General features: G+C 47.2%; 1 protein-coding gene across 1 annotated transcript in view; it reads right to left on the minus strand.

Moving 5' to 3' along the window:
- RRP8 (ribosomal RNA processing 8) overlaps positions 1-14294 on the minus strand; it is a 28072-nt gene continuing 13778 nt past the window's right edge. Inside the window, exons 4-8 of the mRNA XM_082245507.1 lie at positions 4623-5445; positions 3729-3858; positions 2807-2913; positions 1774-1870; positions 1-469 (exon numbers count right to left, since the gene is read on the minus strand). Of these exons, the coding sequence (XP_082101633.1) occupies positions 356-469; positions 1774-1870; positions 2807-2913; positions 3729-3858; positions 4623-5445 (1271 nt within the window). The 3' untranslated portion in view covers positions 1-355. The remainder of the gene's footprint in view (positions 470-1773; positions 1871-2806; positions 2914-3728; positions 3859-4622; positions 5446-14294) is intronic.

Genomic DNA, 14294 nt, shown 5'->3' on the forward strand with positions numbered 1-14294 from the left:
TGGAGCTGTGAATTATATAGTATTGTAGGATCTCCAAAGGAATGCGGTCTGCCCCTCCGCAATGTATCCCCCCACCCCAAAATACATTGTCATCAGCATGAAACAACAAGACTTGTACAAAATAAAATGTATTTAAACAGGTAAAGGCTTCTGGGGGTCCTGGACAATTGCTTCCAGTCTGCTGAGGGTACAGGCAATTGCCACTGTTGTCCCTAGGGGCCCATCCAATCCCCTCCAGTCTTGCAGGAGCCCCAGGTAATCAAGTAAGGTGTCTGGATGTCCAAGTCAGTCACCTCCAGTGCCCCGAACATCCGGGACAGCCAATCACTACAAGTTTCCCAGGGGTCTTGGCCAATCACCTCTTCTTGTACAGACACGGTTTGAGCTGCAATCCTGGATGTTTGGAAGCATCACGAGCCAGACGGACTTTGCTGAACTCAAAGAGGTAGAAGTGACTGTTGTCTGTATTCTGGAGAAAGAAACACCAGTGTTACATAACTAGTATACCCGTAGCCTGAGATTTTGCATTAATATAAAACCCTCCATTGTCACACCACCCTCAAGAACCGCTCTTACTTGGTGTCACATGATCAGGTGGTGAAGAAAAGCCACAAAACACCCAGTGGGCCAATATTGGAGCACACAGCAATCACAGCTATTGATGCCTTAAAGTACGCCTTTGCTGTGTGCATGCTTGGAACCTGCAGGTACCTCCCTAACTATTTTGACATTTCAGCTTGCTCTATGTCAGTCCGACATGTAGGGAAGGATAAATATTTGCAGCATGATTCCAGAGAAAACCAATTTATCACAAGAAACTAATCAGTAAGAGCCGGTTCACACCAAGGCGACTCAAAGTCGCCCGTGCAGCACGACTTCATTGCGGCTTGCAAACGACTTCTCATATTAGAAGTCAATGCAAGTCGCTCCGACTTCGCCCAGTAGTAGTGCAGGAACCTTTTTGTAAGACTTGAGTCCCTCCGATTAGAACGGTTCCATTGCACAGAATGGAGCACTACTTGTCGGGCCACCAAAGGCGCTTTTCCACTGCATAGAACCGTACCGGCTCGGCACGCTTTTGTGCTTTTCCACTGCGGTACCGCATGGTATAGGGTCGGAACGGTTCGGTACGGTATAGGTTTGCTTTTCCACTGCATGGAACCGAACGGTATGGTACGGCTCTGAAAAAACAGTACCTACTCGATTGTGGTTCCAACAGGTACCAAACTGGTACCATATCCCACAATCCTTTGCATGCAGTCACTACTAGCCACTGATTGGTCAGAGAATCCCACCCACCCTGTTGTTATCCCACCCACTTAACTTTAGTACTACTTTAGTGGAAAAGCAAACCTATACCGTACCGTACCGAACCGTTCCGACACGGTACCGCAGTGGAAAAGCAAACCGGGCCAAGCAGGGCCGAGTAGAGCCGAGCCGGTACTTGCAGTGGAAAAGTGCCATTGTCACCTAACAAGTCGGAGTAGTGTGAACCAGCTCTAAATGTGCGTGGCTCTGCTTATGTCCCCCCCCCCTCACCCCATAAATTGGGACCCTTTTACACTTTTGACTTGCAAGCAATTTGTTCAGAGGATGAACGAGGCCAGAGACCACCACAACGCTAAGAATGTACCTTAACTAAACACATTTGTTGCAGTATTCTGAGGCCATTGGGTGCAAGTGTCTGCAATACAAACGTGAGCTCTCCCAGCCCTCTCTGGAGTTCCATTCACCAAAATATCCCACCTTTGAGAATCCAGAGACCCAGCTTACCTTATTCACGCACTTGAATCCCAACTGTGACATGGCAGGAAGAAACTGCCTGACGTCCTCAAACCGACTGCTGACCTCAGCGACCAGTAAGGCCCCTCTATGAGTGAGAGAAAGAGAGAGAGATAAAAGACTGTTTCTGTCTTATAAGAGGCTGCTAACCTTAGGGAGCAGTAAGGCCCCCAGGAGAGATAAGAGACCCCACTGATTTTCTCATAAGAGACTTCTAACCTTAGTGACCAGTAACACCCCCTAGGAATAATAAGAGACCCCAGCTGATCTCATAAGAGACTGCTAACCTCAGTAATGAGTAACACCCATCCTGAGTGACATAAAAGACCTTCACTGACTGCTGCATAGGAGACTGCTGACCTCAGTGACCAAAAATACCACCCTAGAAAGAAAGAGAGCGATAGGAGAGTGTTACTGGCCTTTCGGGTCAGTAACACCTCAGTAGGAGACAGCGAGAGAGATGAGACCTTCAATGACTATTTTATAAGCGATGGCTAACTTCAACAAGCAGTAAAACCTCCTTGAGAGAGAAAAGAAACCTTCAGCAACTGTCTCATAGGAGACTGTTGACCTCAGCAACCAGTAATACCCCCTGAGAAAGATAAGAAATGTTTACTGACTGTCCTAAAAAGGACTTCTGACCCTGGTGACCAGCAACATGCCCCTAAGAGAAAGAGCGAACAGCCTGTTACTTCCTGTCTTGAAAGAGATTGCGGACCTCTATGCCCAGTGACATCCCAGTAGGAGAGAAATAAGAGACCTTTACTGACTATCTCATAGGAGACTGTTGACCTCAGTGACCAGTATAACCTTCCTGAGAGCAATGAGAAACTTTACCTGACCGTCTCATAAGAGTTGGCTGACCTTAGGGGCCAGTAACATCCCAGAGGAGGCCACTGACTAGATTATAGGAGACTGATTACCTCAACGAATAGTGACACACCTACGTTAGAAAAGACTCTTCATGACTGTCCAACGAGACTGCTAAGCCTAAACAATGAAATAGTGGGAGAGGTATACTTACTCCATCTTCAAAACCCGATTTGCCTCTTTTAGAAAATCGCTGAGATTTTTCCCCATCAGAGACAGACAGAAGACAGCGATATCGACAATCCCGTCCGACAGCGGTACCTAGAGACAGGCGAGAGTGCTGAGACACTGGAGGGGATGGTCACAAGATAATGTCTATATTCCCATCGCACACTTTCCTGGATAAGGCATGGGAGTATAGGGTGCTGAAGCAACAACCAGCTGGAACTGGAGACATCACAGATCAAATGCACATATTCATCAGCATACCACGGATCATCGAACAATGGGAGACATCACAGACTTCGGACATTATTCGGCAAAGTGGTGTGCTGGCGAAAAATGTGCATTTGATCGGTGGAGGTAGAGTGTCTCCCAACAAACTTTCCTCTGCCAGCAGTAAAGTCGGCCATAGGCGGTTCGAATCTTAGGGGCTTCGAATCTTAGCCGGTTCAGCAGGGACTAGACAAGATTCGAACCATGTATGGGCAGACTGAATTTACCTTGGGAACAACTAGCCTGTTGCATTTTACATGGGCTTATTGCTAGCAGCTATTGTAGCCTCTAGCAGTAATTACGGGACAGCTTCCTCCCTGGGAGAACACAATGGCTTTGCAGGAGGGATCCCCCCCAACAACACTGACTATATTATGGGGGAATTGAGCCATTTTCTTTTCTGCTATCTGTGGTTTACCGTCACATCCCTGGGTGGTGGTGGTGGTGGTGGTGGGGGGGGGGGGGGGGGGGGGTGAGAGAGACTTAATTTCTCTCTGAGTTATGTTACAGAGGACCTCAAGGAGGGAAAGTGCTGACGGAACCCCACTGAAAGCTCTTTTGATCCCCTGCCCCCTAGATCTGTACATTGTGATACATTGTACAAGTGTGCAGTCAATTCAGCGGTATTTTCAACTCCTTACCTGCGCCATGTCACACACAGTCACAAAATCATTCAAAGCCACCAGATCAAAAGAGTGAACTTTATTTCGAACACTGCGTGCCAGCTGAGCATCACCACAGCCGAAATCTGCCACCACCAGTGAGGCCGGCCTGGAACATAAAGAGTGATTACCATTAGCAAAGTCTGAGAATTCAACACAAGCTGCAGTATGACTCCCCCAAATATCCCCATATCCTCCCTTATATATTCTCTATTTGGCTACACTATATGGCTAAATGTATGAAGACCCCCCCCCCCCCCCAAATGATTGGGTTCAGGTGTTTTCAATTAAGGGTCCTGGTGATACTACAGCATGCAAAGATATTTTAAATGACTAGATGATTCCAACCTTGTGGTAACAGTTTGGTGAAGGACCTTTTCTGTTCCAGAAGGACTGTGCCCTGTGTACAAAGCCAGCTTACTAAAGAAATGGTGTGACCAGTTTGGTGTGGAGGAACTCAAGTGGACTGTACAGAGCCCTGATCTTTGGAATGATTCGGAACACCAACTGTGAACCAAGTTTTATCATTCAACTTCAGTACCTGACCTCAAAAGCGCTCTCTTCTAGCTGAATGAACCCTCAGACACTTAAAAATCTTGTGGAAAGCCTTCCCAGAAAAGTAGCTGCATTGTAGCCACAAACTGCTTCCTCCTCTAAAACTCTTCTGCTGCACACTCCCTGGACCACCTCCCTCCTTCCCAAAGACTATCCAAGACCATCCACCCCCGCCACTCTTCCCAAGACACTTCCTGCACCTTTCTCTGTGCATTCCCCTCTCCTGTACATACTCTACACCCTTCACTGTACACTCCCGGCATCCTCCTCCATATATTCCCCTGCACTCCACCTTCCCTGAAAGTTCCTAACACGAACCTGTTTTTGACATATTTGATGATCTCAATGATGGGGTTGACAGGCCAGCGTTGGACCTGTTGGGAGAATCCCGTGTGATAGATGGTAAAGGCCTCAGGATCACTCTGGAAGAGGTGCACAGCTTCCCGACTCTCTGACGTATACAGCTGTTCATTAATGTATCGAAAGCGAGCAGAATGCAGCCGTTGCTCCATACGGGAGCGCAAAGTCAGGGAGCGGTCTATTCCCTCTCCCTCTGGTAGATTGGAGTCATTGCCACCAGTGGTGTCTTCAGGATTCTCATCAGGGGTCATATCTTTTGTCCCCCTAGCTTTTTCTTTCTTCAGCAGCTTCTTCAACTTCTCCAATCTGGCCTTCTCCACTGGCGTCATTCTGGGTGAAGCTGGACCACATTTACTGTCTCCTGGTGTCGTCTTCTCCTTCCTGCAGACCTTCTGTCCACCTTTGTCTGTAGAACTACCCCCATGGAGGTAAGGCTCTTCTGCTTTATTTCCACTTCTCTTTACACTTCCTGCCTGGACAATTAGGTGGGATCCGCTTTCTAGTCCTTCTCTGTCTTTCTTCAATCTCTTTCCTTTCCCACCATGGTCCCTGCTTGGGTCCCTTAGGGGATCACATTCAGACTTCTCCCCACCTGTCCCCGTTTCTCCTTTCTCTCCACTGTCGATTGTGTTCTTCAGCTTCTCCGGACATGGTTTAAATTTGTTGCGATTTCTCTTCTTGTTCTTCAATTTGTTCTTCCATTGCTTGCGGTTCAGTCGTGTTCCTGTGTCGCTGGAAGGAGCCTCAGATTTGGGGGTGGAAGACTTTGTAGCACTGATACCTACAGATGAAAGGAACAGAGCAAACATTAGATCAGGAACTTTACCTAGGAGTCCTCTTCATTATTATTCATGTCCCCCTTGATTCTTCCAGTGTCTTCTCTCCTGTAGTGTTCCACCATGTCTTCTCCTTTAATTGGCCCGCCATCTCCCTGGACTGTTCCCATGTGTCCTGTCTTTCAATATCTACCCCCCACCATCAATGGACTGGTCTACTTTCCCCTCACCCCTTCCCCATATACTGTCCCGCTCTGTCCTTTCCTTCAAAATCCCCCATGGACTGTTGCACTGTGTCCCCTCCTTTAATCTCTACCCCTACATATGACTATTCCAGTGTGTCCTCACCTTTGTTTTCCAGCCCATCTGGAATTTTCCATTGTTTCCTCTACTTTATTATTACTCCTTCTTCTTGGATTGTTCCTCTGGGTCCTCTACCTCATTATTCATTCCCTACAATCCACTGCATCCTCTACCTCATTATCCATTCCCTACAATCCACTGCATCCTCTACCTCATTATCCATTCCCTACAATCCACTACATCCTCTACCTCATTATCCATTCCCTACAATCCACTGCATCCTCTACCTCATTATCCATTCCCTACAATCCACTACATCCTCTACCTCATTATCCATTCCCTACAATCCACTGCATCCTCTACCTCATTATCCATTCCCTACAATCCACTGCATCCTCTACCTCATTATCCATTCCCTACAATCCACTGCATCCTCTACCTCATTATCCATTCCCTACAATCCACTGCATCCTCTACCTCATTATCCATTCCCTACAATCCACTGCATCCTCTACCTCATTATCCATTCCCTACAATCCACTGCATCCTCTACCTCATTATCCATTCCCTACAATCCACTGCATCCTCTACCTCATTATCCATTCCCTACAATCCACTACATCCTCTACCTCATTATCCATTCCCTACAATCCACTGCATCCTCTACCTCATTATCCATTCCCTACAATCCACTGCATCCTCTACCTCGTTATCCATTCCCTACAATCCACTGCATCCTCTACCTCGTTATCCATTCCCTACAATCCACTGCATCCTCTACCTCATTATCCATTCCCTACAATCCACTGCATCCTCTACCTCATTATCCTTTCCCTACAATCCACTGCATCCTCTACCTCATTATCCATTCCCTACAATCCACTGCATCCTCTACCTCATTATCCATTCCCTACAATCCACTGCATCCTCTACCTCATTATCCATTCCCTACAATCCACTGCATCCTCTACCTCATTATCCATTCCCTACAATCCACTGCATCCTCTACCTCATTATCCATTCCCTACAGACTGTTTCACTGTGTTCTCTCCTTTATTGTTAGTTCATACCACCAGACTGTTCCACTTTGTCCTCTCCTTTAAAGAGCAACCCCACCCAAAATGGATTGTCCCACTGTGTCCTCTTTTATATTTTTCCACACTATGGACAACTCCACTGTGTCCTCTCCATCAATCTCAATATTTACCCCCCCCCCCCAATGGACTGGTCCACTGTGCTCTCCTCTTTTTTTTACCCCCCCCCCCCCAAAAAAAAAAAAAAAAAACTGTTCCAGTGTGTCTTCTCCTTCAATACCCCCCATGGACTGCTTGACTGCTGTGTTCTCTGCTTTAAATGTCTACCCTCCTATGGACTCTTCCCATTTTTCCTTCGCTTCATTACCTCTTCTGACCCATGGACTGTTCCACTGTGTCTCCTCCTTTAATATCTACCCCCTACATAAGGGGTGCTCCACCTTTTAAAGAGCCCAGGCCACTTAAGTGATTTGGTAACCTGTTGCGGGCCACAACGAATATAAATGGGTTCAGAATGTAAATTCTTTTGTTTTGAATAGCATAACGAAGATTTTAACCACTTTGTACCCCCTTCATGATCAGGCCATTTTAATTTAACTGCTAATTGTGCGGTCATGCAGCGATGTACGCAAACAAAAATTAAATACTTTTTATTTTTTTCACACAAATAGAGCTTTCTTTTGTGGGTTTTCGATCATCACTTGCTTTTTTATTTTTTGCGATATAAATGAAAAATGACTGAAGATTTCGATTAAAAAAAAAAAATAATAAATTTTACTTTCTGCTAAAAAACATACCCAATTTAAAAAAAAAAAAGAAATCTAATTTCTTCATCAAATACATTTTGGCCAAAATGTATTCTGTTACATGACTTTTGTTTGCATGAAAGTTATAGCGTCTACAAACTATGATACATATACTGGAATTTTTATTTATTTTTTAATAATATATATTTATGGGATGCGATCAGTGACTTCTAGTCGGACTGCTATAGTGCGGTTCTGACAAAGGACGCTGGGGGGGGGTTGACGACTTACTATGCCACTGAAATCAGGAGTAACACAAATACAGTGATCAGTACTAAAAATATACATGGTCACTGTACTAATGACACTGGCTGGGAAGAGGGTTAACATCTAGGGCAGTGATGGCGAACCTTGGCACCCCAGATGTTTTGGAACCATATTTCCCATGATTCTTAACTACAATGCAGAGTGCATGAGCATCATGGGAAACGTAGTTACAAAACATCTGGGGTGCCAAGGTTTTCCATCACTGATCTAGGGCGATCAAAGGGGTTAAATGCTCGTCTCCAGGACTTCTCCAGAGCCTCTCCTATCCTCTGGAACTCACTACCCCAATCTGTCTGGTTATCTCTTGAGGCCTGTACACACGTAGCGATTGTCGGCCGTAAATATTCGGCCACCGACCGATCGGTCGATTGTCGGCTTGTTAGTATGATGCTTCCGACAACCGACTGCGACTTTTCGGCCGAACAGAATCTGGTGTGCAGGCTTTAAAATTTTTGTTGGCCAACACCAGAACAGCCGACTGCCTGACTGTTCGCCAGTCAGTACAGAATTCGGCCGACAAACAGCAGATGAGCAAGACTGGGCATGCTCAGAGAAGAAAAAAACACACGGAAAGTTAACCATCACATGACATCACTTCTGCAGTCGGCTGTTGTTGGCCGACAAAATTCGTGTGCAGTCTTTAGCACTTTTCAACCGACAGGACAGCACCGGACAAAAGACGGCCGATCGATCGTGTGTGCGGGGCTTTACTCTGTCCACTTCTAGGCAATCCCTGAAAACAAATTTCTTCAGGGAGGCCTATCCTGCCTCCACCTAACAACCAAATCTTCTACTTCCCTCATCAGTCCACCCCTCACCGCTACTACCTTTTGTTTCACCAGCGCCTCCCTCTTAGGATTGTAAGCTTGCAGGAACAAGGTCCTTCTAATCCTCTTGTATTGAATTATATTCTTGGTGTATTGTCTCCCTGTATATTGAAAAGCGCTATGCAAACTGTTGGCGCTATATAAATCCTGTATAATATATTATAATAATAATGTTAAATGTGTGCCCTACCAGTATTTGCTGTGTGCACTGTGCTGTGTTTTACTAAACAATGTGCCAGTTTTTACTCCCTCCTTTGCAGGGAGATATTAAACGGCTAATCGCTGCTGTAGGAAGAGAGCCCTGTGTTTTTTTCAACACAGGGCTCTCTTCTGTCATTCCCTAAGCCGATCAGCAAAAGTGCTGGTGTTCTGTTGATTACTGCAGATTGTCGAATGATTCTTTCGACGATCTGCGCATCATTTTAATCAGGCCAGCTGCAGTCGCAGGCATAACCGAAGCTCTGCAGTAATCGACAGAACACCGGCCATAAATCTATGGCTGGGACCTGTAGATCGGCTTGTGCTACAGCAAATGGCAACACAGTCTTGGTGCATGCGTGTGTGGACCCAAAGAAAGCTGTGACATACAGGTACGTGATTGTGATTGTATGAGCCGACCTGCTGCAGTAATTGTACTGTGGCGGGTCGGCAAACAATCAGGATCGTCATTTTCCATGGGACTAATCCTTGTTGGATGCTTACCCACAGTTTATTCGCAAGAGTGACCTTTTTTTATTAACTAGATCACCATTAATCCCACTCTTGTGCTCAGGTGTGACCAGCCAAAAAACCTCCGAACCAGTGTTACAGCCTTCACTTTATTGGGGTCTTTGCAGCCATCTCTTGAATTGCCAAAACAAGGACTGCGGACAATCTAAACCAAAAATGATAAACCAGGGAAGCACTTGCCCTAGAAGTGCAATAAGCTTCCTTATTAACCACTTCAATACTGGGCACTTTAATCCCCTTCCTGACCAGGCCATTTTTGCACTACTTTGAATGACAATTGCGTGGTCATGCAACACTGTACCCATATGACATTTTTATCTTTTTTTTTTGAGAAAGAGCTTTTTGTTGGTTGTATTCACCACTGGGTTTTTTTTTTTTTGCTAAACAAAAAAAAAAAAAAAAAAAAAAAAAAGATCAAAAATTTTGAAAACAAAACCCCTAAAAAAACCTTAGTTTTGTTTATTCAATTTTGCAAATAATGGGATTTTTGACTTATCGTAAAATCCATTTCTTGGATGTTCATTGACGGACACAGCTCCTGGTATTCATAAATATTGGGTTACACTGCACCCTACAGGAGTAGGACACTAGGCAGAAAATAATTCTGGCTACACCTATGGGCAGTCCCAAGGGGTATACTCCCTCTCTGCTACAAACACTCAGTTTTGTTACAAGCAGCGTCAGTAAAATAACTTTACAGAGGGGTGGGTGCTGTGTCCGTCAATGAACAGAGAAATGGATTTAGTCAAAAATCCAGTTTTCTCTTTCGTTCATTGATGGACACAGCTCCTGGTATTCATAACCATTGGGATGTCACAAAGCAGTGTTAAACATGAGGAATGGGAACCAAAAAATTCCCAGGGCCAAACAGCCAACCAGGCAACAGGAGCTCAACCAAACCACTGGGGTCCACCTGAAAAAAACAATACACCCTCAAAGAGGATCAGGTTCTCTCAACAGCAGCCTGGAAAACCTTGTGGCCAAAGGAAGCATAAGCAGATGCCAACACATCCACTTTATAGAACTCAGTAAAAGTATGCACCTACGACCAGGTGGCCGCCTTGCAAACCTGCGTCACTAACGCCTGACGGAAGGCACAGGAGGCACTAAGCGCCCTAGTAGAGTTCGCCTTGACAGGGAAAGGAGGAACCTGACCCCTGACGACATAGGCCTGAACCACCGTCTGTCTGATCCATCTGGAAATGGACACAGAGGAAGCAGACAACCCTTTTTGAGGTCTGTCCATGACACAAATAGAGAGTCCGACTTCCTGAGACTCCATAGCTGCCTAATTGCCCAGACCACATCCAAGGCATGCAAGGCAATTTCCTTCGGATGTTTGGGCCTGGGACACAGTGAAAACAACACAATGTCTTCATTCAAATGAAAATCAGAGACAGCCTTTGGAAGGACCGACCAACAGGAGCGAAGAACCACCTTATCCCTGTGAATCACAAGATAAGGTGAACAACAGGATAAACCCACCAGTTCCGACACCCTGCGTGTCCCAGAAGGTGCCACCAAACAGGCCACCTTCTGGGACAGCGTAAGCAGGGGAATCTCCCGAATATTTTCAAAGGGAAGCTTCTGTAGAGCTAAAAAGCACCAAATTGAGATCCCAAGGTGGCAACGGAGCCCGCACTGGAGGGACCAAATGTCAGACACCCTGAAGAAAGGTACTAGGGAGTGTATGACCAAAGGTCGTTAGAAGAAAACTGCCAAAGCCAACACCTTGCCCTTGATGGTACTTCAAGGCCAATTTCTGTTCAACTCCCCCATTGAAGGAAGGTCAAGATCCGAGCCACGAGAAGGAGCGAGGGTGAACCCCAAGAGACTCACACCATGCAATGTAAAGCCCCATACACATGCACCGATTGTTGGCCGACCGATCGGCCGTCTTTTGTCCAGTGTTGTTGTGTTGGTTGAAATGTGCTCTAGACTGCACACGAATTTTGTCGGCCAACAACAACCAACTGCAGAAGTGAGGTCATGTTCTGTTCTACTTTTCGTGTGTTTTTTCTTCACTGAGCATGCCCAGTCTTGATCATCACATTTTTGTCGGCCGAAATCTGTACTGACTGACGAACAATCGGCCGTTCTGTTGTTGGCCAACAAAAATTTTTTTAGCCTGCACACCAGATTTTGTTCGGCCGAAAAGTCGCAGTCGGTTGTCGGAAGCATCATACTAACAAGCCGATAATCGGCCGATCGGGCGGCGGCCGAAAATTCACGGCCAACAATCGGTACGTGTGTACGGGCCTTAAGTCTTCCATATACAATGGTAGATCCTCCTAGAAGTAGATTTCCTAGCTTTCAACAGAGAAGGAATCACTGATTCAGATAAACCCCTATCCTTCAGCACCTGGCGTTCAACAGCCAAGCTGTCAAAGCCAGCGACTGTAAAGCAGGATGGAAGATCAGTCCTTGGGACAGCAGATCCTCAGATAGGAAGCTTCCAAGGAAAGTCAGCGACCAGCCCCACCAGATCGGCGTACCAAGCTCGACGAGGCCAGTCCGGAGGCACTAAGATGACCAGAATCCCTTCTGCCTCGATCCTGTACAGAAATCTGTGCAGAAGCTTGAGAGGAGGGAAGGCGTAAATCAGCAGTTACTGACCCCACGGGCCCACCAGCGTGTCTGTGGCATCCGCCAGAGGATCCCTTGACCTTTTTTGCTAGCCGTTGCCCAAAAGCCACCTCCACCTGGGACATACTGGACTCCAGGACTGCCGTTAGCGCATGGATGGAAGGTTGGGACCCGGATGGACCTGCAGCTTCAGAGAGAGGATCAGGTGGGGAAATGTGCTCAAAAGACTCCATGAGTAACCAGGGGGACCCCACAAAAAAGGTGTTAAAAATAAAAGGGACAGCCCCCGTCGTGCTGGCAGCACCACCCAGTTGCCAGGCACAAAGCACCAAGCGATCCTCAGCAGAGAGGGAGAGGAGCCCACCAAACTCACCACCCGCAGAAACAAGCGCCTGCAGTCACCAGGATAATGCACTACACATGTAGGGATCAGGAAGTAAAATCATCCAGGAGTCAGCACCAGGGGATGGGGAACCCCACAGGGCTCCACTATCATGGCCGCCGCTATTTTTTTAATGGCAAACCACAGCATAATGACCGCCGGACTACACAAACATGGCGGCCGTGTATAGGAATACACAGCCGACAACAAAATGGCGGCAACACGAGGCACGGAGGGAGATAAGGCCTCAAGGACAGAACCAGGCAGGATGGGGGGGCCCTGGCAGGAGACCCCACCAGGTACAACCCCCTCGCACAGTTGATCGTTTGATCGCCGGTGGCGCACCCCCTGGGCCCCCATCGCTGGCAAGCACCCTGCCCCCACCCCAGGAACAGTGGCTAGACCACCCAAACAGCCCCAGTGTATGTGGAGGGGAGGCAGGTGTGGGACTCGGCAAGGGGGGGGGGGGTGCCTGCAGGAAGGAGGAGAACCCGGGGGTCCCATGTTCACCCCATAAACCCTCCAGGGGGAGAGGGGGGGACAGCTACTCCCCATTCCAGGAACCAGGCGGGCACCACTCCAGACAGAAGTCCTCTCCATCGCATTCGGGGGGGGGGGGGGGGGATCTGTCGGCCAGGAGGAACGCTGTGACTCAGGCAGAGACCCGGTCATATGCGACCTTGCAAGGCGTTTAACTCACAGGCCAGCCGCCGTCCAGTAGGGCTAGGTCACGGCCGACCAAGCAAGGAGCTGAGATCTGCGTGCGCTCGCTGGCCAGACTGGGGTGACCACTGGAGTCCAGCAGTTGATTGTAGATCTCACAGGAAAAACCCAGGAGAAAATTTTTTTTGCCAGGACCAAAGATACCAGCAAGGAACTAGGTCCTTAATCCTGACTAGGCAGAAAAAAAAAAAAAAAAAAAAAAAAAAACTGTGTGGCTATAGCAGAGAGAGGGAATATACCCCCTGGGACTGCCCATGGGTGTAGCCAAAATTATTTTCTACCTAGAGTCCTACTCCTGTAGGGAGCAGTATAACCCAAAGGTTAGGAATACCAGGAGCCGTGTCCGTCAACAAAAGAGAAAGGCAATTTTTCTTCTTCCCTGATATGCGCGGATGAGGCTGCTTTGGTGGGCACTGATCATTAGTGTAAATGTCCCCTGTATCTGGAAAGCCAGTTATCGGCTTTCCTTTCCTCAGACACTGACAGCACTAAGGAAAAGAAATGCGATAATAATAATGTAAACAAATGCCGGTTATTACAGGTACTCATATAGTGCTGTTATTTACGCAGCTCTTCACATAGATATTGCACATTCACATCAGTCCCTGCCCTCAAGGAGCTTACAATCTAAGGTCCCTAAAGAAGTCTCAGCGGGAATAAAAGCTTCTGCTGATTTAGAACAATCTGCACTTTAGAAACAATATGCAGAACCATTTGTCAGAAAAGCATTCCTTTATGTCCTGTAGTTTTGGCTGTGAGCAAAACAAGTGTATAAAGCCCCATTTGTCTATAATTCTAAGGAGGGAGGTCCAGCAGAGCCCAGTAGCTATGGACCCCTCTGCTATGCCCCCCGCAGTCATTCCTCTTCCTCCCCCTATTGCCAATCTCTCTCCTCCTGTCTCTCTCTGCAGGAGGTAGTGACAGCGCTCGTCTGGGTTGGGTTGCACATCTGATGTCTAAGACAAGTGCAGTCACTAAGGCATAATTCAGTATTTATTTCCTCGTGAACAGCATGGTCAGTCAGCGATGGGGGGCTGTTGACTGAGCTAGCTCAGGATAAGTACCACCTAGAACAGGGATCCTCAAACTACGGCCCTCCAGCTGTTGCGGAACTACACAACCCATGAGGCATTGTAAAACTCTGACATTCACAGCCATGGCTAGGCTTGATGGGAATAGTAGTTCCTGAACAACTGG

The sequence above is a fragment of the Pelophylax lessonae genome (genome assembly GCF_965119305.1).
Source record: "Pelophylax lessonae genome assembly, chromosome: 2".
Classification (NCBI taxonomy): domain Eukaryota; kingdom Metazoa; phylum Chordata; class Amphibia; order Anura; family Ranidae; genus Pelophylax; species Pelophylax lessonae.